At 42.0% G+C, this 24085-nt stretch overlaps 1 protein-coding gene across 2 annotated transcripts in view; it reads left to right on the plus strand.

Annotated features, from left to right (window-relative positions):
* The window catches only part of PREX2 (phosphatidylinositol-3,4,5-trisphosphate dependent Rac exchange factor 2), a 212528-nt gene that overhangs the window by 137732 nt on the left and 50711 nt on the right, over positions 1-24085 (plus strand). For both annotated transcript variants that reach the window (XM_038766581.1, XM_038766580.1), the window contains exons 31-35: positions 1923-1964; positions 5450-5667; positions 10836-10938; positions 13010-13153; positions 22391-22505. In XM_038766581.1, coding sequence (XP_038622509.1) covers positions 1923-1964; positions 5450-5667; positions 10836-10938; positions 13010-13153; positions 22391-22505 — 622 coding nt within the window. The remainder of the gene's footprint in view (positions 1-1922; positions 1965-5449; positions 5668-10835; positions 10939-13009; positions 13154-22390; positions 22506-24085) is intronic.

The raw sequence follows: 24085 nt of genomic DNA on the forward strand, positions 1-24085 counted from the left end.
AGCAAAGAGCAGTCTTCTGTAATTACAAATATTAAAACAACCCACAGCCTCTAGGCCAAAAACTCTAAGGGACCCTAGGGGCTGGTTTTTTTTGGTGAATATCATATAGCCAAAAAGGAGGGAAGAGGGGAGAATAAAAATCACAGAGCCTATGAACCCGGGTTCTCATCCCTTGTATGCTTCTAAATCGATTATTCAGTAGTATGTATTGAGCGCTTACTGTGTGCAGAACACTGTACTAAGCACTTGGGAAAGGACAGCATAACTGAGTTGGTAGAATAGAGTCCTCTAGATTGTAAGCTTCTTGGAAGCAGGGAATGTCTTGATTGTTTTGCTGTACTCTCCTGAGCCATGCTGTGTCCCATAAAGTGGGAATTGTGTGGGCCGGTGGTTGAGCTGTCGTAGGAGATCAGTGAGCTGAGACAGGAGGCAGTGTGGCCTAGTGGATAGAGCCCAGGTCTGGGAGTTAGAAGGAGCTAGGTTCTAATTCTGTCTCCACCGCTTGTCTGCTGGGTGACCTTGGGCAAGTCACTTCACTTCTCTGTGCCTCACCTGTAAAATGGGCATTAAGACTGAAAGCCCCATGTGGGACAGGGACTCTATCCAACCTGATTAGCTTGTACCTACCCCAGCGCTTAGTACAGTGCCTGGCACATAGTGAGGGCTTAACAAATACCATGAAAAAAAAATGAGGTAGGCAGGGAAAAGCTGATTCAGTGGTAAGGAGTTTCTTGTTGGCATCTTAAACTCTGTTGCATTTGATATGCCAGTCAGGTAAAGAATCCCCCTTGGTGCGTTGTATTTTTCTTTCTTGTTTCTCTTATTTTTTAATTTTTTTTTGCCCATTCCATTTCTAGCTAATAAACTGAGGTCTACTGTTGGGATTGGTGGGAATCTAGTATTTGAACCGACACATCCCTGTAATCAACACTTCCTTGCAGATTCTCTGACCTCAGGTCTCAGGACTGAGGCTCCCCTGCATTCCCAACGGATACTCCTTTACAGCAATACATTCAGCAATACAATACAATTCAATTCAATACAATTCAGCAATACAGTACAGCAAGACTCCAACACAGCAATACATTCCTTGACTCACCAGCCTTTCGACAAGTCTATATGACCCTACAAGAAGTAGCTGACAGTAACAGTTTAATTTGGATATTGCAGTTTGGGGCACTATGCCACGAATTCGTAGGGAATTTTCTGGACACCTTGATCAATACTACCCCACTAACAAAGAGTGGTGATTTGTCCCCAGAATGGTTGATATGTAGTTTGCAAATATTAGAGACTTGGAGTCTAGTTTTTTGGGTTTTTTTTTTTATAAATCTGCTCATTTGCAGACATCAGAACGTAACAGGCAGAAAAGGAAAGGACAGCAGTTTTTTACTCTCTTGATATGTTTGCTTACCTACATTTTAATATGATATGCTAATCAACAATGGGATTTTATTAATTAAAGTTTTTTTCTTTTTTATATTCCAAATTCTTTTGGAAAAAATCTTTAGTAATAAGAAAATTAACCAAATGTTGCCATGCTAGAATTTTAAATGGACATGGTGCTTCATTCAAGTAAAAATTTAGTAAATGTTAAAGCATTATTGTCAACCATTCTTCAAAACATTTTCTGTTTTACTAAATGTTATACATTAAGGCTGCTAATATCCTAATATTCCAGTATTGCAGTAAAAAACAAAACATGGAAATGGATGTTTCCTGAGAGTTTAGATGGAGAATTTCTTAGACGTAAGAGCTTCCACTAATAGTTTCTACACAGGATAGCATGTAGCCATGAGAAAAAATGGTGTGTTTTATTTTCTTGGCACGTTAAAACTAGGGTAGTTGAATCTTGGCCAATGCAGCAGAGAAAACATTTGAGATTTCCCTCGACCATCTAACTGTATTTTTTTTCTCCCTAGAGGCGAAGAGCAGGATACTTTTGGCCCTCCTTGAATATTCAGGTAATGAGAATTTCTGTAACGGAATATCAGACAACCATCTCCATCGTCATCAAATACAGTGAAACCTTGCAAGCCCTATAGAAAACTTTACGTATAAAGAAGCAATGAGGTCTAGTGGAAAGAGTGTGTGCCTGGGCGTCAGAGGACCTGGGTTCTAATCTCTGCTCCACCAGTTGCCTGCTGTGTGACCTTGGGCCAGTCACTTAGCTTCTCTGGGCCTCAGTTTTCTCATCTGTAATATGGGGATTCAGTGTCTGTTCTCCCTCCTACTCAGACTGTGAGCCCCATGTTGGAGAGGGATTGTGTCCAGTGATTAACTTGAACCAACCCCTGCTCTAAGAACAGTGCCTGACATACAGTAAATGTTTAACAAATACCGTAATTATTATTACAGGGCCATTCTTGGATGTCATATCTTATGAAACCCCACTATCTGATGCATTGTTTCGAGTAGAAATATGGGATTGGTATTTCTCAGGCCTGGGTTGTATCGCTAACTCGTCGGATTTAGTAAAAAGTGTTATGGGAGAGTGAACCTTTCACCCAGTAAAATTCCTGCAGGAACTCAGTGTCACATTAGCTTGCCCAATTCACTCTAGGAGACTCGAGAACACTGGGTCCTAAGTGCTTCCAGGCCCGAAATAACCCAGAAGCCCAAAAGACGGGAGATGACTCCTTGAAAATGATGCAGAAGGAGGAGATTGAGAGAGCACGGCAGAAGGGTTGTTGGGGCGGGAAGGCGAAAGCAAAGATATGATTTGACATAGGGACCTAACTTCCTAGAGGTGGGCTGCAGTGAGGGTGGTATTCATAGAAGCAGTGTTGCCTAGTGGAAAGAGCCTAGCTCACCAAAAATAAAAGCCTGGATAAAAAAAGGTCCTACTGAGAGCTCACCTCCTCCAGGAGGCCTTCCCAGACTGAGCCCCTTCCTTCCTCTCCCCCTCATCCCCCTCTCCATCCCCCCATCTTACCTCCTTCCCTTCCCCACTGCACCTGTATATATGTATATATGTTTGTACATATTTGTTACTCTATTTATTTATTTATTTATTTTACTTGTACATATCTATTCTATTTTATTTTGTTAGTATGTTTGGTTTTGTTCTCTGTCTCCCCCTTTTAGACTGTGAGCCCACTGTTGGGTAGGGACTGTCTCTATATGCTGCCAACTTGCACTTCCCAAGCGCTTAGTACAGTGCTCTGCACACAGTAAGCGCTCAATAAATACGATTGATGATGATGATGATGGGAGTCAGAGGACCTGGGTTCTAATCCTGCCTCTGCCACCTGCCTGCCTGCCTTGGGCAAGTTACTTCACTTCTCTGTCCCTCAGCTTCCTCAACTGAAAAATGGAGATTTAATACCAGGTTTCACTCTTAGATTGTGAGCCCCATTTGGGACAGGGACGGTGTCCAACCTCAATCTACCCCAGGGATTAGAACAGTGCTCGGTACATATTAATTTTGATGCTTGTTAAGTGCTTACTATTATAGTTCTTATTCATGAACCAGAGAGTCTTGGTTCCTCTGCAACTTCAATTTTCAGTGGGCGCCAAGCTAAAATTGCACCCATTTTCAGGTGGACATCAGCAGAGCTAGACACTCTAGTGTCAAAATGCTTTTTGCAGTAGAAGCATTCCCTTGTCTCTAGGGCATTGGGAGGATGAAGAATGGATGCACTGTGGGGGAGTCCTGCTCATAACAAGATGATACAAAGAGTGGCATTAGAGATGATGAAATGCCAAAATGAAGCTAAAGCCATTCGTTTGGAGCATAGTCCTCCTTGTGGTAATTGTCACAATTTGACAATTGTTGCTATTTGGAAAATAAAAAGCTGCATGAAAAAATTGGCTTAGATGGGGAACCAGCTGCTATATTTCTGGCTCTGGTTCCCGTTTTTTGTTTGGGAGAGAAAGCAGAAGCTTTGGTCGAAGGCAGGTGGTGAACAGTTACGTCAAGTAGTGTGAAGAGGGAAGGTACAAGGGGTGGCGAATTGACCACCCCTTGTTGAAGGGGAAGAGGATCAAACCTGCAGCCGTCTGCCTCACTCACCTGATGAACAGGGACCCCCAAAATCGAGGACACTGTGGCCCAGCCCTGATTTCGTTGAGGTGACTAAGGGGCAGGAAATCGATCGTATTGAGCGTTTACTGTGTGCAGAGCACTGTACTGAGTGTACTCGAATCATCTGTCTCTATGTGTTGCCAATTTGTACTTCCCAAGCGCTTAGTACAGTGCTCTGCACATAGTAAGCGCTCAATAAATACGATTGATTGATTGATTGATCTGTCTCCTCTTTTCTTCCTTTCTTATGCATTGTCAGGCTTCCAAGATGCCCCGTGTGGGTTTCTGAGATGTGAGTAAGGAGGGAGTTAGGTTAGGAATTCAACCTTTGGGAGGGGCCGTTAGGGGTGGAGTCACAGCTAGGATTGCTGTAGGGACCCCACATTCAAGATCACCCTCCTCATCCCCTTATCTTCTAACAGGCTTTCTGGGAAGGGGGTGCAGGGATCGGGAGTGTGGGATCACAGGCGGGAGCTGGGCCGGGACGCTTGGAAAAGGTCTGGGGTGCCCTCAGATGTCACTCCCCACCACGGGTTGAACTGGAAGTCGATTCAGCTGTCAATCTATCAATCATATTATATTATGTTCATTGAGCGCTTGCTGTTCCTTCTCATCCATCCGATCGTATCTATTGAGCGCTTATTCATTCAATCATATTTATTGAGCACTTACTGTGTGCAGACCACTGTACTAAGCGCTTGGGAGAGTACAGTATAACAACAGACACATTCCTTGCCCACAATAATAATAATAATAATGTTGGTATTTGTTAAGCGCTTACTATGTGCAAAGCACTGTTCTAAGCGCTGGGGTAGATACAAGGTAATCAGGTTGTCCCACATGGGGCTCACAGTCTTCATCCCCATTTTACAGATGACAGAGAAGTGAAGTGACTTGCCCAAAGTCACACAGATGACAAGTGGCGGAGCCGGGATTTGAACCCGCGACCTCTGACTCCAAAGCCTGTGCTCTTTTCCACTGAGCCACGCTGCTACTCTAATCAGTCAGTCAGTAACATTTATTGAGCGCCTATGTTCTGAGCAGTACAAAATTGTATTTGCCAATCTTAACCAAATCGTTTCAGCTGAGTTGATATTAAAAAGCCATCTGGATTGCAGTGAAAACAAAAGAGTCAGAATTTCATATGGTAACTGCTAAATGGAATTATGAAGGAGATTAGGAAGTGCTGTTTAATCATTTTCCTTCATTGTCTTCATCGGTGGATGTTTTTAAGCAGAAACTTTTGCAATATGTCTCCAGGCTATTTTAAACCTGCCTTGAACCCCTGCCTCCATGATAAGGACCCCTGTGTTAGCACAGAAATAAACTTGTGAGTGTGAGTTATTAGTTAATATCTGCTGATGAACTACCCTATTCAGGGCCTTTTCTAAGGCATCTAACATATGCTGTTTCAAATCACAGATAGCGAGATCCAGCTCAGAAGAGACATGGTTTTCTGCCAGAGTCTAGTGGCCACAGTCTGCGCCTTTTCTGAGCAACTAATGGCGGCCTTAAATCAAGTGTTTGACAACAGCAAAGAAAATGAAATGGAGACGCAGGAAGTGAGCAGGAGGTGGCTGGACCAAATCGCCACCGCGGGGGTCCTGCTGCACTTTCAGTCGCTGCTGTCGCCCAATTTGGTAAGTGTCTCTAGCTTAAGCGATCAGTCGATTGTATTTATTGAGTGCTTACTATGTGCAGAGCTTATTGAAGGCACATCTCCTCCGAGAGGCCTTCTCTGACTAAGCCCCCCTTTCCACTTCTCTCACTCCCTTCTGCTTTGCCCTGACTTGCTCCCTTTATTCATCTCTCCTCCCAGCCCCACAATCAATCAATCGTATTTATTGAGCACTTACTGTGTGCAGAGCACTGTACTAAGCGCTTGGAAAGTACAAGTTGGCAACACATAGAGACAGTCCCTACCCAACAGTGGGCTCACAGTCTAAAAAGTGGGCTCACAGTCTAAAAGCACTTATGTACATATCTGTCATTTATTTCTCCTAATGTCAGTTTTCCCCTCTATACTGTAAACTTGTTGTGGCCAGGGATTATGTCTGTTTATTGCTATTTTGTACTCTCCCAAGTGCTTAGTACAGTGCTCTGCACACAGTGAGTGCTCAATAAATACCATTGAATGAATGAAGGAATGAGCTCTGTATTAAGTCTTGGGTGAGGGCAGTATAACAATATAACAGACACATTCTCTGCCCACAATGAGCTTACAGTCTTTAGCTTGTAATGGTGAGCCTCCCCAAAGGTGTGGGGAGAATGGGTGTTTATTTTCAATGCCATCATGACCTTACCAGGCTGCATCCTTTTAAAAGAAGGACTGATTCTTGAGAGGATTATGGTACTTGTTAAGAGCTTACTATGTGCCAAGCACTGTTCTAAGCCCTGGAGTAGATATAAGATAATCAGGTTGGACACAGTACCTGTCCCACATGGGGCTCACAGCCTTAATCCCCATTTTACAGATGAGGTAACTGCAGCCCAGAGAAGTGAAGGGACTTGCCCAAGGTCCCACAGCAGACATGTGGCGGAGCTGGGATTAGAACCCAGGTCCTTCTGTCTCCCGGGCCTGTGCTGTATCCACGAAGCCACACTGCTTCTCCCCAAATGGGACTGTAATAGTAATCATAATAATAATAATAATTTTGGTATCTGTTAAAGTGCTCACTATACGTAAAGCACTGTTCTAAGCGCTGGGGATCGTACAAGATAATCAGATCAGACACAGTCCCGATCCTACACCGGTCTCACAATCTAAATGGGAGGGAGAACAGGGCTTGAATCCCTATTTTACAGGTGAGGTAAGTGAGGCGCGGAGAAGTTAAGTGACTTGCCCAGGATCACACAGCAGGCATGTGGCGGAGCCGGGAATAGGAGTGTTCGGGGGGCTTTGATTGTTTCTGGAGTCTTATTTGTAGCCTGCTGCTCCTGACTGCTGAGTGTGCTTCTCTCTGCTGCCAATCAATGATTCCATCAGCTTGGCCTAGAAAGGGTCATTTGAACAAAGAAAACCCCCCCACTGATGGTGTTTCGCTCCCGCCAAAGGCAGAAGACTCAGCACGCGGTAAAACCAGAGGGCTCGCGGAAATGGGTATCCTGGGACTGTACTTGTCAGACCAATTCGGAAAACTTGCCCGGCAGTAGAACTTGGCAGCCTGCTTGGAATTTGCATATGTTAACCAATTTTAAAATCTTCTTCCGCCTCAGCGTGGCCCTTGGCAACTGTGTTAGCAGTGGAATTCACTTTGAGCGTCCATCTGCCACAGTGGGTACAGAATAACCGTCTTTAAATATTTGAGAAATTGCAGGATGGCAAATTTCATTAGTACTTAACACAACCCACTGTTGGGTAGGGGCCGTCTCTATATGTTGCCAACTTGCACTTCCCAAGCGCTTAGTACAGTGCTCTGCACACAGTCAGCGCTCAATAAATACGATTGAATGAATGAATGAACCATTTGCATGGGTTGAGAAAACAAAAGAGAAACCGCAGAGAAGCGATAGTGTAGTGGATAGAACATGGGCCTTGGAGACAGAAGGTCGTGAGTTCTAATCCCTGCTCCACCGCATGTCTGCTGTGAGACCTTGGGCAAATCACATCCTTCTGTGGGCCTCAGTTACCTCATCTGTAAAATGGGGATTGAGACTGTGAGCCCCACATGGGACAGGGACTGTGTCCAACTTGATTTGCTTGTATCCACCCCAGTGCTTAGTACAGTGCCTGGCATATAGTAAGTGCTTAACAAATACCACAATTACTTAAGCTGGTTCATTCCATTTTAATGTTACCCAGGAGGCTAAAGGGAACTATGCTTCCCTCTAAGCTCCCCTTTCCTGAGTCAAGCCACAGTGCTCTGCACACAGTAAGCGCTCAATAAATACGATTGATGATGAAGGGCATGGGAGAGGACAATATAAAAGAGTTGGTAGGCATGTTCTCTGCCCCCAGTGAGCTAACAGTCGAGAAGGGGAGACAGGCATTAATATAAAGTGACAGATGATTCTGGAAGTTAGGAGATGGCTTACCTTACTTGCTGCCCTTCCACTACCTGAACGTAAACTGAGTTTCTTGCTCCTTTTATATATAGACGCAGCATGGCCTAGTGGCAAGAGCATGGGCTTAGGAATCAGTGGTTCTGGGTCTAGTCCTGGCTCCACCATTTGCTGTGTGACCTGGGGAAAGTCACTTAACTTCTCCATGCCTCAGCTACCTCATCTCTAAAATGGGGCTTGAGACTGTGAGCCCCATATGGGACATTGACTGTGACCTACCTGATTACCTTGTATCTACGCCAGTTCTTAGAACAGTGCTTGGCACATAGTAAGCCCTTAACAAATGCCATAATTATTGCTATTAATAGACAATTTCTCCTTAATTTCTCCTTTTCCACATTCTCCACCCTAGTGGGAACTTGGGCTATAAAAAGTACTATCAGTATATGGGTCAGTTACCTTTTTGCCAGTATCATCGTTTGTCACTAAAAGATATTGGGGTTACCACAACTTTGTAAGGAATTCGGTGCTGGACCAACTACCGATGCACCCCAAACTCTTGCTGATGTCATAATCAGCTTTTCCTATAAAACTAATAATAATGATAATAATTGTGGTATTAGTTAAGCGCTTACTACATGCCAAGCTCTGTACTGAGCGCTGGGGTGGATACAACATAAACAGGTTGGGCACCGTCTCTGTCTCCCATGGGGCTCACAATCTAAGTATTGAATCCCCATTTTACAGATGAGGAAACTGGGGCTCAGAGAATTTAAATGATTTGCCCAAGGTCACACAGCAGAGAAGGGGTAATATGGGGATTTCGAACCCAGGCCCTCTGATTTCTCGGCCCATGCTCTTTACACTAGGCTGCTCCCGAAAGGAAATACTTCTCTAGTGGTTAAAAGCTAAACTCATGTTGAATTGAATAAGCCACAAGAAACGCCGTGATCCTTGCAACATAGGAGAAACTTAATGAAGATTTTTAAAAAATTCAGTGGCCCCTGCATCTCTTTTATAGTGTTTGTTAAACACTTATTATGTGCCTGGAACTGTTCTAAGCGCTAGGGGAGATACAGGCTAATCAGGTTGGACGCAGTCCATGTCCCACATAGGACTCAAAGTCTTAATCTCCATTTTACATATGAGGTAACTGGGGCATAGAGAAGTGAAGTGACTAGTCCAGTATCTGTAAATCAAGTCACTCTGTGACCCCAAATTCACTTGATTTGCAGATTCCATTTCAGCTATAAATGGCTTATTATTCCAGCACCCTTCCTGTGGCCCCCCCGCCTTTCAGCTGCTAGGAGATTGCTTACGGGCCACCTAGGATAGCAGCAAGATGGGGAAACATTGCTGGGAGGTGGAAAGAACTCAAATTGCATTCTGTCAGTTGGGAAAATGGTCTCTGGATCAGGTTTGGAGGTGACTGGGTTAGAGGGGTCAATGATTCCTTCTGCAGAGCCTTATTCCCACTAACTGGATCATCCCATGCAGACAAGCTAATTCCTAAGCAGCCCTCTTTAACAGTTCCCCAGTGTAACAGAGGGTGGTCCAACCTTGACAGTGGAATGTTTTTGGAAACGCAGTGCTACTCCAAGCTTTCTTTCCAGAAATATCATAATAAGAAAGAGTTCATTGTTTTATGTAGAAACCTTTCCTCGGGTCTTTCACAAGGCTAGTTTCATGGAGACCAGCAATCTCTTCAGCTTCTTAGAATAATTAAGAGCATTTAACTTAGAATAAAGTACTTCAGGGCATTCATATTGTTTGTAGTTATGTTATATGCTCTGTTTATGTAGCAGTTTCTAGAAAGAACCTCTACTAGCATTACTTTGCATTAATTGTGCTTGACAGACTCTACTATATTCAGAAGGTAATGAGTTTTTCTAAATATTGGAGTTTTTTGATCATCATGGGTAACTCTCCTGAGGAAAAGTGTGGTAGTACTTGTAAAGAAGAACCAAAGGCCAATAGCCCAAAGCCCTGAGTTCTAGTCACAGGTACATAGTTAACTGGGTGACCTTGGGCAAGGTACTTATTATCCCTGAATCTCTGCATACATTTTCAAAACGAAATGTGATACCTGCCCTTTAATATCTCACAGGGATGTGGCAAGATAACACAGTATGTGAAAGTGATTTGAAAGTCAAAATGCTATATAGATTCCAGATGGTAGTATAATCCCATTAGTGTAAATATAATGGATCATAAATATAAAGAGAGAATAATCTGTAAAGTGAAATGACATAGAACAATCAGTACTTTATTGGATTTTTAAAAAGAAAATGTTTCAGCTTCCTATGGTTTCCTAGAACCTTGTGGGAATTTTATCTCAAAATACATAATCTACCTGATATACAGTGCTTCTTGTGATTCCACAGATTTGATTATGCTGTAGAGCAAACCATTCTCCCATACGATTATCTGACTTTGTTCCGCTTATCCGAACTGTTAGGGGCCCGGGTTGAAAGTAGTTTGGGAAGCTCTGACTCTTGGGTAATTGATTTTACACCTCCACCATGGAGGGGAGATTGTACAATATGCTACAGGAAGACAAGGAGTTATTCATGACCCTCAACTCCTTGAACTGCAATTAAAAATAAATATGGTTAGTAGTTGCTGAAGAGTCTAGCTGTAAAATACACTGTGTAAAGCAATTAGCTGATAATTATATGGCTAGAAGATGGGGGATATGAATCTCTTGTCACTTTGAGATGCTAGGTTGTTTTCCTTGCTGCTGTTTTTGTAAGACTGTAGTCTGTTAAAATAGTCTCCAACTTTGGGATTTCTTTTTCATTTTCAGACTGACGAACAAGCCATGTTAGAAGATACCCTGGTTGCCTTGTTTGACCTGGAGAAAGTTTCTTTTTATTTTAGACCATCGGAACAAGAGCCATTAGTTGCAAGTAAGCACCACTGGTGTTTTATGGGCTTCCTGTTACTGTTGTAGAGTGCAGTAGTGTTATATTGATCTGTAATTCTTCTGTGAAATCACCTGGGTTTCGCAACAAATTGATGAACTGTTGAACATTAACGATGAAAGCGGGAGAAATCTGGGCAGGTACCCCGCCTTTATGAGGTTAGTAGGACTGAGGAGGAGATTGGGAAGGGGAGGAGGAGATTGGAAAGGGAAGGAGGGAAGGCAATTGAGAGCCTGGTAACTCTGGGAAAAGCTATAAGAACCTCTCTTTGGCACATGCAATCCTCGGGAAAACAGAGTTGTCCACCCCAACTACCCCGCAGGTTATATTTTGTGGATAGTGGGTGCAGATTCATCATCTTTCCCCAACCCTAAAACTGGGTCTTAGTGGAATTCTGGGACATTAGAGACGATGAAAACCCGTAGAAAATTCCAAAGTTTCATTTTAGCCATTGGTGTCACCACAGAAAGGATGGATTGTACTGGAGAATGTGAAAACAACCTTCTCTGGTGTTCCAGTGGTCATCGCAAACATCATTTGGTATGGGCTCAGACCACTTGGTGCTGAAATAAAGAAAAAAGCATCACTGCCCCCAAAATGAATGCATTAGGAAAGTGTCAGTTTAGTGAAATATTTGTGGAGGAATTATGCATTTTGAAACACAAATAATAACTCCTCTTAGGGAACAGATAAAGATCACAATAGATTCTTTGCCCAAATAACTGCATCAGTAAAAAAAGCAAAAATGAAAACAGTGTCAAGGAGGAAAAGAAGAAAGTAAGTACATGTATTGTACTTTCCAAAGCCTTTAGCAGAGTGTACTGTGCACAGTAGCTGCTCAATAAATACCACTGATCGATTGACTCATACTCAAGAGCCTTTGCTTAATGATCTCTCAGTCAATGAATCAATCAATGGTATTTACTAACCACTTACTGTGTGCAGAGCATTGTACAAAGCACGCCAGAGTGTTTCCGTGATGCCCTTTCACTTATTGTAAAGTTGTGTGTTTCCTCAGGGTTTAATAATTTTGAATTCCTCTCTGATTAGCTTAGCTCTCTGTGAGTGTTGTACTACTTTCTAGACAGGCCGATAGTCCCTGGTTAATATTAAAAAAATTAATAGTATATTATCTTGAATTCTTCTGTCATTGTATTTGATGCCTTCTGACCTGGAACAAATACATCTCAAGGATATAAAAGAATGTGTTGTTTAAAAATTATTTTAACTAAATTAGAACACAGATTTTTAGATCCAGTCAAATATTTGGCTTTATTTGTTATGAAGTGAAAATGATTTTCCATTCATGTATACAACATTGACATTAAACTGTATTATGAAGTGACTATGAATTACTCCTGTGGCATTTTACTTTTATTAAGTTGTTTAATCTTTGTAATTTGTCTTAAAGGTCATATTTGTCATAAAGGAAGTATACAGTTTTCCAGTGTGGTAACAGGCGTAGACAAAAAGAAAAATATTTTTGGCTTATTGTACAGGGAATCAGGCGTGCAAAACCTTTGCTATTTGGGTAATTAAAACTGCATGCGGAATTTCTTGCACACTCCTTGGAAAACAAACCCCAAGGAATCATTCTGCTTGAAATGATAGACATAGCTGCAGCAGGAGATGTTGAAGAATCTTCACCATTATTAGTCTCAAGTTCTCATTTAGTTGAATGAAGCATCTGGTGTGTCAAAGTATAAGGAAACTTTCTATTACCAAATTTTATATACAATACAGCAGTAAATCTGTTGTCTCCGCTAATGAGCATCTGATTGAGTACTGCTATACTCCAAACAGCCCTGCTCCCATACATATACTTGATCACCTGTATTTCACTTGTCCCAAATTCATTTATTCTGTCAATCATATTTATTGAGCACTTACTATGTGTGGAGCACTGTACTAAGTGCTTGTGAGAGTACAGTTCAATTAACAGATACATTTTTTCTAGTTCCTCTTCATGGTTTTCTTTCTGCGGTTCTCAAAAGCGGAAGACCCTATGGATCTCCCTGCTTTTAGTAATAATATAACCTTAAATATCTTCTTCTAGATGTTCCCCTTACGTATCAAGCGGAAGGAAGCCGTCAAGCCTTGAAAGTTTACTTCTACCTTGATAGTTTTCATTTTGAACAACTGCCTCAGAGGTTAAAGAATGGAGGAGGGTTTAAAGTCCATCCAGTTCTCTTTGCTCAAGGTAAGACATCTCTTATCACCTTCTTTCTGACACTCTTAGAGAAGGGCACATCCTTGGTGCCAAACAATCAATTAATGGTTTTTTTTGAGCACTGACTGTTCACAGTGCACGGCACCAATCACTTGGGAGAGTTCAGTATGACAGATTTATGGCACTGTGGTTTGAGTCACGTCTGTTCTTGCCATCTGTGTTCCTCCGGCTGGTGGGCTGCTTCTGAACCCTGCAGTATATGCAAGATGCGAAGAACTTGGATAGGGTCTAGAAAAGATCCACAAAATGATTTCTGATCTTGGGATGGGAAACGGGCCATCCAGTCTGGGGAGGGGTCTCTGATTGTGCTGTTACCCCGCCATTTTCAGAGGGAACAGATTCAAATCGTGGCAAGCAAGGTGAAGGTCAGTCATTTGGAACATTGCTTTATTTAGTTCATTATTTATAACACTCCAAACTTGGGTGGTAAATAGTCCCTCTCTACATCCTCATTCATTCATTGTCGTATTTACTGAGCGCTTACTGTGTAAAGCACTGCACTAAGCTCTTGGGAGAGTACAGTATAACAACAGGCACATTCCTGCCCACAAGGAGCTCACAGTCTAGATCCTGCAGTTAAAAGCAAAAAAAAAGGTTTCATGCAATTAGACACTGGGTATCTATTTGTTTTGGTGCAAGAGAGCCATAATAATAACAATAATAATAATGCCTTTTGTTAAGGGCTTGCTGAGTTTTAGACACTGTTCTAAGCACAGGGGTGGATTCAAGCAAATTGGGTTGGACAATGTCCCTGTCCCACGTGGGACTCAGCGTCTCAATCCCCATTTTACAGATGAGGTCACTGAGGCCCAGAGAAGTGAAGTGACTTGTCCAAGGTCACACAGCAGACAAGTGGCAGAGCAGGGTTTAGACTCCTGGGCCTATGTTCTATCCATTACGCCATGCTACCTTAGTGATGAGGCATTTTAGGGGTGGTTCAAAGAATAGAGGAAGAAGTGAGGCTCATGTTCTGGAGATTGGTGTCCAGAAGAGATAGAGGCAATAGAGGGGAGTCTTAGACAAGAACATAGAGAAATCAGATTTTGGAGGAGTGTGAGAATTATGGAGAGAAACTTAACACGGCTTAAGTTCTGTAAAGAGAAAACATAGAGAAATCAGATTTTGGAGGAGTGTGAGAATTATGGAGAGAAACTTAACACGGCTTAAGTTCTGTAAAGAGAAACCCTGAAGAAGGGCAAGAGGGATGAAAGCAGAGATCTTGGAAAGGAAACCAAGGTTGTAGACCAGGAAAAAGAAGTTGTGGTGGGTGTTGCCATTTAATATCTTTTGTCTTTGGGATGATTGTCAAAGAGAGAGTTACTTTATCTTTTTGAGTACCCCAGTGACCTCTCTTGCATAAAAAGCAGTGTAGCTTTCATATTCAGGAACAAATTTAAACAGAAAACAAAGGGAAGGAAGCAAGAAAGGGCATTTTAGTGATAGAAAACTGGCATTTTAGAGACATCCACCCAACATGCACTAGTAAAGTTATAAATGGATACTTAAGCATGAATTTGGGAGAGTAAAAACTCATTTAGAAGCAATAGTCCTAAGCACTGTTTGAGAGTTCTTGGTAAATTTAATTAGAGGCCTTAGCTAAATTAGGATAAAGGAGAGGAAACATTTAAACTGATGAGGTCCTTGAGTTTAAAACAGGGAGAGACTGGGAAAACCTTTGTTATCTTAAAGTGCTGATAATAAAGGCTGACTGTTTCAGCCACTTACAGAATGTTTGAGAGTCAGTAGGTGTCTTTAGTATGCATTAGATGGTTTGAGCCCTGAGAGGTAGTATTGGGGCCTTCATAGAGATTACCATCCAGTAATTGAAAGAGGCGATTTGGAATGGAAAAGATTTCCAACTGAAGACAGGCTCCAGGATACAAATTTATTTCCAGCCTTTTCAGTATTTGAACTCAGTTGGCCTTTAAAAAAAAAAATCTTGTATCACATTAAAAAGACAGAGATGAAAAAGACCTCCTCCCTTGGCATAACTGCCTGAGGTTGTCATCTCCTGAGGGAACTTTCTTCTCCTTTTCTCTCTTCATTCAGTCCCAGCTGCTTTGGCCAGTCAATCAGTTAGCCAGTCATATTTATGGAGCACTTACTGTGAGCAGAGCACTGTACTAAGTGCTTGGGAGAGTACAGTATAACAGGAAACAAACACAGTCCCTGCTCACAGTGAGCATACAGTCTAGAGGGAGGACAGTCCAGTCAAAGTGGATGATTTTGCAGTAATTCCGTGGTTCAGGTGTCTCCTCGGGAACCAGTTTTGGTCATTCAGACCAAAAGGGCTCTAGCTGCTTAAATTGCAGAGATGCAGCAACAAATTGGCCTCCTTGAACTGTTTTATACTAACTATGGCAATTATTAAGTGCTTTCTAGGGCTAAACGCAGGGGTGGATACAAAGTTACAAAGATACAAAGGCTACAAAGTGGAAAGAGCCTGGGCTTGGGAGTCAGAGGTCATGGGTTCAAATCCCGGCTCCACCAATTGTCAGCTGTGTGACTTTGGGCAAGTCACTTCACTTCTCTGTGCCTCAGTTCCTTCATCTGTAAAATGGGAATTAAGACTGTGAGCCCCACGTGGGACAACCTGATCATCTTGCTCTTTTCCTCCCTTCAAAGCCCTACGGAGAGCTCACCTCATCCAGGAGGCCTTCCCAGACTGAACCCCCTTTTTTCCTCTCCTTCTCCCAATCCCCGTTGCTCTACCTCCTTCCCCTCCCCACTGCACCTGTATATATGTTTGTACAGATTTATTACTCTATTTCACTTGTACATATTTAGTATTCTATTTATTTTGTTAATGATGTGCATCTAGCTTTATTTCCATTTATTCTGATGACTTGACACCTGTCCACGTGTTTTGTTTTGTTGTCTGTCTTCCCCTTCTAGACTGCGAGCCTGTTGTTGGGTAGGGACCGTCTCTGTATGTTGCCGACTTGTACTTCCCAAGCGCTTAGTACAGTGCTCTGCACACAGTAAGTGCTCAATAAATACGACTGAATGAATGAATGAATGAATGAATGAAAGTTAGGTCAGTTCCCATTCCACGAGAGGCTTACAATCTTTCATAACCCCATTTTGCAGATGAGGCCCAGAGAGGTTAAGTGACTTGCCAAGGTCACGTGGCAAGCCAGGGACAGAGCTGGCACTAATCAATCAATCAATCCATCAATCAATCAGTCACTACCACATGAGTTTCCTACCTGTCAGTCCTGGACTCTCTCCATTAGGCCATCTTGCCTCTGTGGCTCTACAAGTTGTTTTGGGCATCATTATGGTTAGAATTGGTTTTAGTTGGGAGCTGAGAGCTTTTCATTACTCTAGAGTGGAGGGTTAACACCAACGCTGTGATGTCTTAAAGGGTGGGAACCCTGCAATTATGAGGTGTTTAATTTAATTAGCATAAATTGCAAGCTTAATGCAGCTATAGTGTGGTCTAGTTGGAAATAGCATGGGCGTTGGAGTCAAAAGGATCTGGGTTCTAATCCCAGCCCTGCCACTTATCTTTTGTGTGATCTTTGGCAAGTCACGTCACTTCTCTGTGCCTCATCTGTAAAATGGGGATTAAAACTGTGAGCCCCATGTGGGACATGGACTATATCCAACTCGATTATTTTGTACCTACCCCGGCACTTAGTACAACGCCTGGCACATCGTAAGCGCTTAACAAATGCCATTAAAAAAAAAAATCTGGACGCCCCCACATTCAAGGAGGAAATGAAGTCACCTCAAGGTTGTACCATTTCCTGTGTATTTTTTCATAACTGCTCATATTTGGCTATAAGTAGCAGTATGGCATAGTGGAGAGAGCACAGGGCCTGGGAGTAACTAGGTCATGGGTTCTAATCCTGGCTCACCGCTTGTCTGCTTTGTGACCTTGGGCAAGTCACTTTGTTTCTCTGTGCCTCAGTTATCTCATCTGTGAAATGGGGATTGAGACTGTTAGCGCCATTTGGGACAGGGACTATGTCCAACCTGATTTGCTTGTATCCACCCCAGAGCTTAGTACAGTTCCTGGTACATAATAGTGGTACAAAATATCATTATTATTATTATTATAAACATCCACTGTTTTAGGAATAATGATTCTCAGTTATCTTTTGGGGTGTTTTCAATATGCCACAAAAATTCAATCTTCCCAAGTGTGCAGTGAGCAGAGAGTTGCCTAATGATGATTTAAAATTCAAATTTATGGAACTTTCTGTTTGGAAATCATATCGTCTTCTAAACAATAAACTCCTAGGGCAGGGACTGTGTCTTTTACCTCATGTACTCTTCCAAGTGCTCAGTTTAGCAACATGGAAACAGGAGGCATTGATAAATACAGTTGATTGATGAATCACCATAGGGCTATTAAATGCCTTTCCAAAGGGTGCTGCTTTATAATTAGGCCTTTTTCAGAAATCACAGTTCACTTGCCCTCTAAATATTTAATTTCCGTATATTGGAAATGCACCCCGGCAGCAATGTAACAGTGCTAGTTCTTTTCTGCTGAGGGACTGTCTATTTTGGGAACTACCTTCAAGTGTTTAGAAGGCAATTCAGTCATCGTAATGTATTACTTTTTACAAAGATGCTCAATTACCAACTCTCAGAGTACTCCAGGGAGCCCTCAGTGCACACGTTTGTGCACAGCGAATGAATTATTCAGTGAATGGTCATGGTAGGAACAGCAGGATCTGTATTCAGTGTGTGACCGGGACAGTGAATTTACAGGGTATCCCCTTCAGAATCCTTGGAAGGAGATGATTTTTCAGATTTGTTTTCCCCCCTTGGAGTGTTACTCGCAAAATCGTGTTTAAACATTATTAAAGTCACAGTGTCTCTATATTTGAAGTCCTTAAACAATGCCTAAAAATGTGATCAGTTTTTCAGTTCTTCCCTTCCTTCCTCTCCCCCTCATCCCCCTCTCCATCCCCCCATCTTACCTCCTTCCCTTCCCCACAGCACCTGTATATATGTTTGTACAGATTTATTACTCTATTTATTTTACTTGTACATATCTATTCTATTTTGTTAGTATGTTTGGTTTTGTTCTCTGTCTCCCACTTTTAGACTGTGAGCTCACTGTTGGGTAGGGACTGTCTCTATATGTTGCCAACTTGTACTTCCCAAGCGCTTAGTACAGTGCTCTGCACACAGTAAGCGCTCAATAAATATGGTTGATGATGATGATGATGATGATGACTTGCACATATGGCCCTTTTTACCCTCACGATTGGGTTTTCATTTCATCCCAACCCTCAACTCAATGAGAGATTTGTTCAGTAAATTGACAGATGAACTCAGGCACGCTAAGAGAAAACTGAAGTGGGCTTGAAGTGCAAATGTTTCAAATGCATTTCTAAGCTCCCATCTTATACTAAGTGCTTTGCACAGTGCTTTTCGCACAGTAAGCACCCAGTAAATATAATTGAATGAACCTTGTGTGTGAGCTGGTCTTCTAAACTTGTTACTCCTATGTCTCTCATGACCTGAGTTTTCAGTCAGAACCCAGTAGCCCCAAAAGGGAGGCTCTGTTGGCTGTTGGCTGTGTGAATCAATCAATCAATTAATCGTATTTATTGAGCGCTTACTGTGCGCAGAGCACTGTACTAAGTGCTTGGGAAGTACAAGTTGGCAACATAAGCCTCCCTCCCTCACTCCCCCCCCACCTAAAATTTTTGCCCCTATTCACCCTGGCCCAAGTGAAAAGTTGGCATTAGAGTTGAATTAATGAGAGAAAGGTCCATCTTATCACTAATTCCGTATTACTGTTTAGAGAACTCAAAATCCCAAAGAAAAGCATGGAAATACCAGAGAAAGATAAGATTGTCTTGGTAACAATAAGCTCCATTGCACATGCTGTAGGCTTCCTTGTTGGGGAAGAGAAATTGGGTGGGGATTTGTTAAGAAACAGATTAAACAAGAAAGGAATAATGCATAGTGGAGATGGAGCACTTCCCAAGTGTAAGGGAATTGTTTCTGCAGGAATATTACCTCTTCCTGACTTTTAGTACCTGAACTTTTATGTCATTTCTACATTTCTGGTTTGTGGTGCATTTAGTTTCCTTTCATTATTTTTCCTTTGGAAACAGAAGGAAGATAAGTGAGATGTTGGTGAAAAAGAGGGGGATGGAGAGTTTAATTCTCTTAAATTGGTTTAACATGGCACAAGGGTTGTAGAGCATCTGCATTGAAGGATTTCAGTCCAATAATAATAATGACAATAATAATAATACTTAAGTGAACACGATGCCCCTTGCACCATTCTAAATGCAGGAGGTAGATACAAGTTAATCATGTTGGACACCATCCCTGTCCCACATGGTGCCCACACTCTTATCCCCAGTTTACAGATGAGATAACTGAAGATGAGAGAAGAGAAGAGGTGAAGTGACTTGCCCAGGGTCACACAGCAGACATGTGGTGGAGCCGGGATAAGAACCCAGGTCCTTCTGACTCCAGGCCCCTGCTCTATCCACTAAGCCGTGCTGCTTCTCTGTTGTTTTCTTAGATATTTTTTTAAAATAGGCTTTTTATTACCCCTCTGCATGTTTGACCTCTCTCTAGAATAAAGGTTTTGGAACAGGCTGGCTAGACCAGGGCCTGCTGTTCTCCGCTACCAACTGGAAAAATACAAGAAGTTCTGCTCATTCCATACACCTTTGGGCATTTACTCAAATGTTCTCTGAACCTCTACTCATTTCCAAGTTCTTGGCTCCACATTCAGCTAAGACTACCTACAGTTTCTTCTGAAATTTGACTTGACTCAATCTTCATCAGTAATAACAAGAATTATTGTGGTATTTGTTAAATGTTTACTCTGTGCCAAGCACTGTGCTGAGAGGTGGAGTAGATACAAGGTAATCTTTTCTGGCCTTTTATGTCCTTTGAGACGGTGTTCTGTGTATTTCCTCATTGCCAAATTCAGTTCAACAGGATGAGAAGAGCAAAATTAGAATGGAAAGAATCTTGGTCAGAAACAAGGTAATCTTTTCTGGCCTTTTATGTCCTTTGAGACGGTGTTCTGTGTATTTCCTCGTTGCCAAATTCAGTTCAACAGGATGAGAAAGTAAAATTAGAATGGAAAGAATCTTGGTCAGAAACAAGGTAATCTTTTCTGGTCTTTTATCATCATCATCAACCGTATTTATTGAGCGCTTACTATGTGCAGAGCACTGTACTAAGCGCTTGGGAAGTACAAATTGGCAACATATAGAGACAGTCCCTACCCAACAGTGGGCTCACAGTCTAAATGTCTTTTATGTCCTTTGAGGTGGTGTTCTGTGTATTTCCTCATTGCCAAATTCAGTTCAACAGGATGAGAAAGCAAAATTAGCATGGAAATAATCTTGGTCGGAAAGGAGATTCTTGTAGGTTGTAAGGGGTTTGTAAGATAATAGAGGAAAAATTTGGGTAGCACTGTGAGTGGTAATACTGAGCAGGGAAGATAAATTGCCGTGTAAACATTTCTGTTATCATGCAGAGGTGATAACTTTTCATTCTGAGTATGAGGGAAGGGATTTTAGCAGCGGACGAAGCAGCGTGGTGTAATAGAGCACAGGCCTGGGAATCAGAAGGACCTGGTTTCTAATCCTGGCCACTTGTCTGCTGGGTGACCCTGGGCAAGTCACTTAACTTCTCTGGACCTCAGTTACCTCAGCTGTAAACTGGGGATTAAGACTTTGAGCCCCAAGTAGGAGAGGGACCGTATCTGTCCTGATTAGCTTGTATATACCCCAGTGCCTGGCACATTGTAAGTGCTTAACAAATACCATTAAAAAATAGCTTAATAGATAAAGCACAAACCTGGGAATCAATCAATCAGTCATATTTATTGAGCGCTTACTGTGTGCAGAGCACTGTACTAAGCGCTTGGGAAGTACAAGTCAGAAGGACTCCACCACTTGTTTGCTGTGTGACCAGGGGAAAGTTACTTAACCTCGCTGTGCCTGTTACCCTATCTGTAAAACGGGGATTAAGACTGTGAGCATGTGGGATAGGGGCTGTGTCCAACCCGATTTGCTAGTATCTACCCCAGCGCTGAGAACGGTGCTTGACAGTGCTTAACACATACCATTAAAAAAATTAAAGTGAGGACACGCTTTCTTTCATGAACACCGTAAGAATGGTTGCATTATATTTTGGTATTGCATTCAAATTTTATGTTACATTTGGATTAGTGTTTAATCAATCAGTCATATTCACTGAGTGCTTACTGTGTGCAGAGCACCGTACTAAGTGTTCGGGAGGGTACAATAGAAGCAGCGTGGCTCAGGGGAAAGAGCATGGGCTTTGGAGTCAGAGGTCATGGGTTCAAATTCCGGCTCCACCAGTTGTCAGCTGTGTGACTTTGGGCAAGTCACTTAACTTCTCTGTGCCCCAGTTACCTCATTTGTAAAATGGGGATTAAGACTGTGAGCCCCCCGTGGGACAGCCTGATCACCTTGTAACCTCCCCAGCACTTGCACATAGTAAGCGCTAAAAACCATCATTATTATTATTATTACAAGATAGCAGAGTTGGTAGATATGTTACCTGCCAACAAGGAACTTACAGTGTAGAAGGGGAGACAGACATTAAAGTAAATTATAGCTATATACAGGGTGGGGTGAATAAAGGGTATAAATTCAAGTGCAAAGGTAACAGAGGGGAGAGGGAATAGCAAAAATAAAAGCTTAGTGAGGGAAGGTGTCTTGGAGGACATGTGATTTTAATAAGGCCTGGTGATCACCTAACTAATGAGGCTTAAAAATAACTGAGATACACCACTAACTGAACATTTGAATGGTAACACAGAAAATATTTTGAAGGGTCAACAACTGTAAGAACTGTATTGTGGATATTTTATTTTTTATTTTTATATATATTTATTATATATATATATATTATATATTTATTTTATTTTGTTAGTATGTTTGGTTTTGTTCTCTGTCTCCCCCTTTTAGACTGTGAGCCCACTGTTGGGTAGGGACTGTCTTTATATGTTGCCAATTTGTACTTCCCAAGCGCTGAGTACAGTGCTCTGCACATAGTAAGCGCTCAATAAATACAATTGATGATGATGATGATGATATATTTTCATTTTATCCTCTTCATAATTGGCAGTCATACTGTAGACTGTTGGAAGTGGCTAACTACTGTGAGTGTTTATTGCACTAACTGGGAAGAAATGAATAGTGAAGAGAATGCATAAACAGTTTTTACTCCTTCCCACAGCACTGGAGAGCATGGAAGGATATTATTACAGAGACAATGTTTCCGTGGAAGAATTTCAAGCCCAGATTAATGCTGCTTCTTTGGAAAGGGTGAAACAGTATAATCAGAAGCTCAGGTGGGTTATTTTAGACGTTTTCATTTGAAGCATACCTTTAATTTATAAACCAGTCCTCTTGAACCCAAACAAAGGCTTTTCTACAAAAATAGAAGACGAGGAAAACTTTTCAAGAAATGATCAGACATTTTATAGAGCAGTCGTGTTTAATATATAATTCTAAAACGGCCTACCTTCATTCCTTGGGGCGAAGATTAAGTTCAATGTCTTCTAATGATAATAATAATAACTGTGGTATTTGTTAAGCACTTACTATGTGCCAGGCACTGTACGAAGCGCAGAGGTGGATACAAGCAAATCGGGTTGGACGCAGCCCCAAGCGCAAGTGGGGCTCACAGTTGCAATCCCCATTTTACAGATGACATAACTGAGGCACAGAGAAGTGCAGTGACTTGCCCAAGGTCACACAGCAGACAAGTGTTTTAGTAATTGTGATACTTGTTAATCCCTTCCTATGTGCCAAGCATTGTATGAAGCCCTTTGGTTGATTATCAGGTCAGGCACAAGCTCTGTCCCACATGGGAATCACAGTTTAAAAGTTCAAAGGGAAAATGGCACAAAGTGTGTTCTAGGTTGGGTTAACTACATTCTAAACTTCCTTTCCCTAAATAGTTTATTTCCTGCAGCTGTTCCTTGTAATAATGCCACTGGGGCAAGGAACAGAGAAATAAGTCCAGGCCAAGAAAAAGAGAATATTAAAAGGAAGAATATGCACTTATTGTCCAAAAGCTGTATTTTTCATAAGTGTGCGGTTACATACATAGTAAATAAGTAAGCGGTGTGGCTTAGTGGAAGGAGCAAGGCCCTGGGAATCAGAGGACTGGCCTCTAATCCCAGTTCTGCCACTTGCCTGCTGTGTGTGACCTTGATCAAGTCACTTCACTTCTCAGTGCCTCAGTGGCCTCAACTGTAAAATGAGGATTAAATCCTGCCTCAACTATAAAATGAGGATTAAATCCTATACCTTCCTATTTAGACAGTGAGCCCCTTATGGGACAAGGACTGCGTCCAACCTGATTAACTTGTATCTAGCCTAGCACTTAGAACAATGTTTAACACATAGTAAGCACTACTATGTTGCCAATTTGTACTTCCCAAGCGCTTAGTACAGTGCTCTGCACATAGTAAGCGCTCAATAAATACGATTGATGATGATGATGAAGCACTTGACAAATTAAATGATAAAAGGGGGTCCTCTTAGTCACTGGTGTCTGTTTTTTTTTAATCATCTGAGCTGTGAATGCTGTTTTTTTAGGAATAAGGGAAGAGATTATTCTTAGACTGGCAGCATACATTTCATGGGAGATAGTGTGTGATAGTGAGCCAAGGAGAGGAATGTGAGAGACGATGAGAATCAGACCCGATCGTGAAAACTTGTGGGTGGTTCTGACGGAAAATCTCAGGGAGAGGTTGGAAAAAACCCTCCAAATTTAGCGTTTGTCGCACTGCATTTGTGCAAATCAGCGGCAATTTGATTTCAGTGGTAGAAGAGAAATGAGAAAGAAAAGCGGGATGCCTGTCGCTGCTAATGGCGAGGGAAGGTATCAGGCAGGGTAGGAATTGCCCAAGACACAGAATAT

Source organism: Tachyglossus aculeatus, chromosome 25, assembly GCF_015852505.1.
Source record: "Tachyglossus aculeatus isolate mTacAcu1 chromosome 25, mTacAcu1.pri, whole genome shotgun sequence".
Lineage (NCBI taxonomy): Eukaryota > Metazoa > Chordata > Mammalia > Monotremata > Tachyglossidae > Tachyglossus > Tachyglossus aculeatus.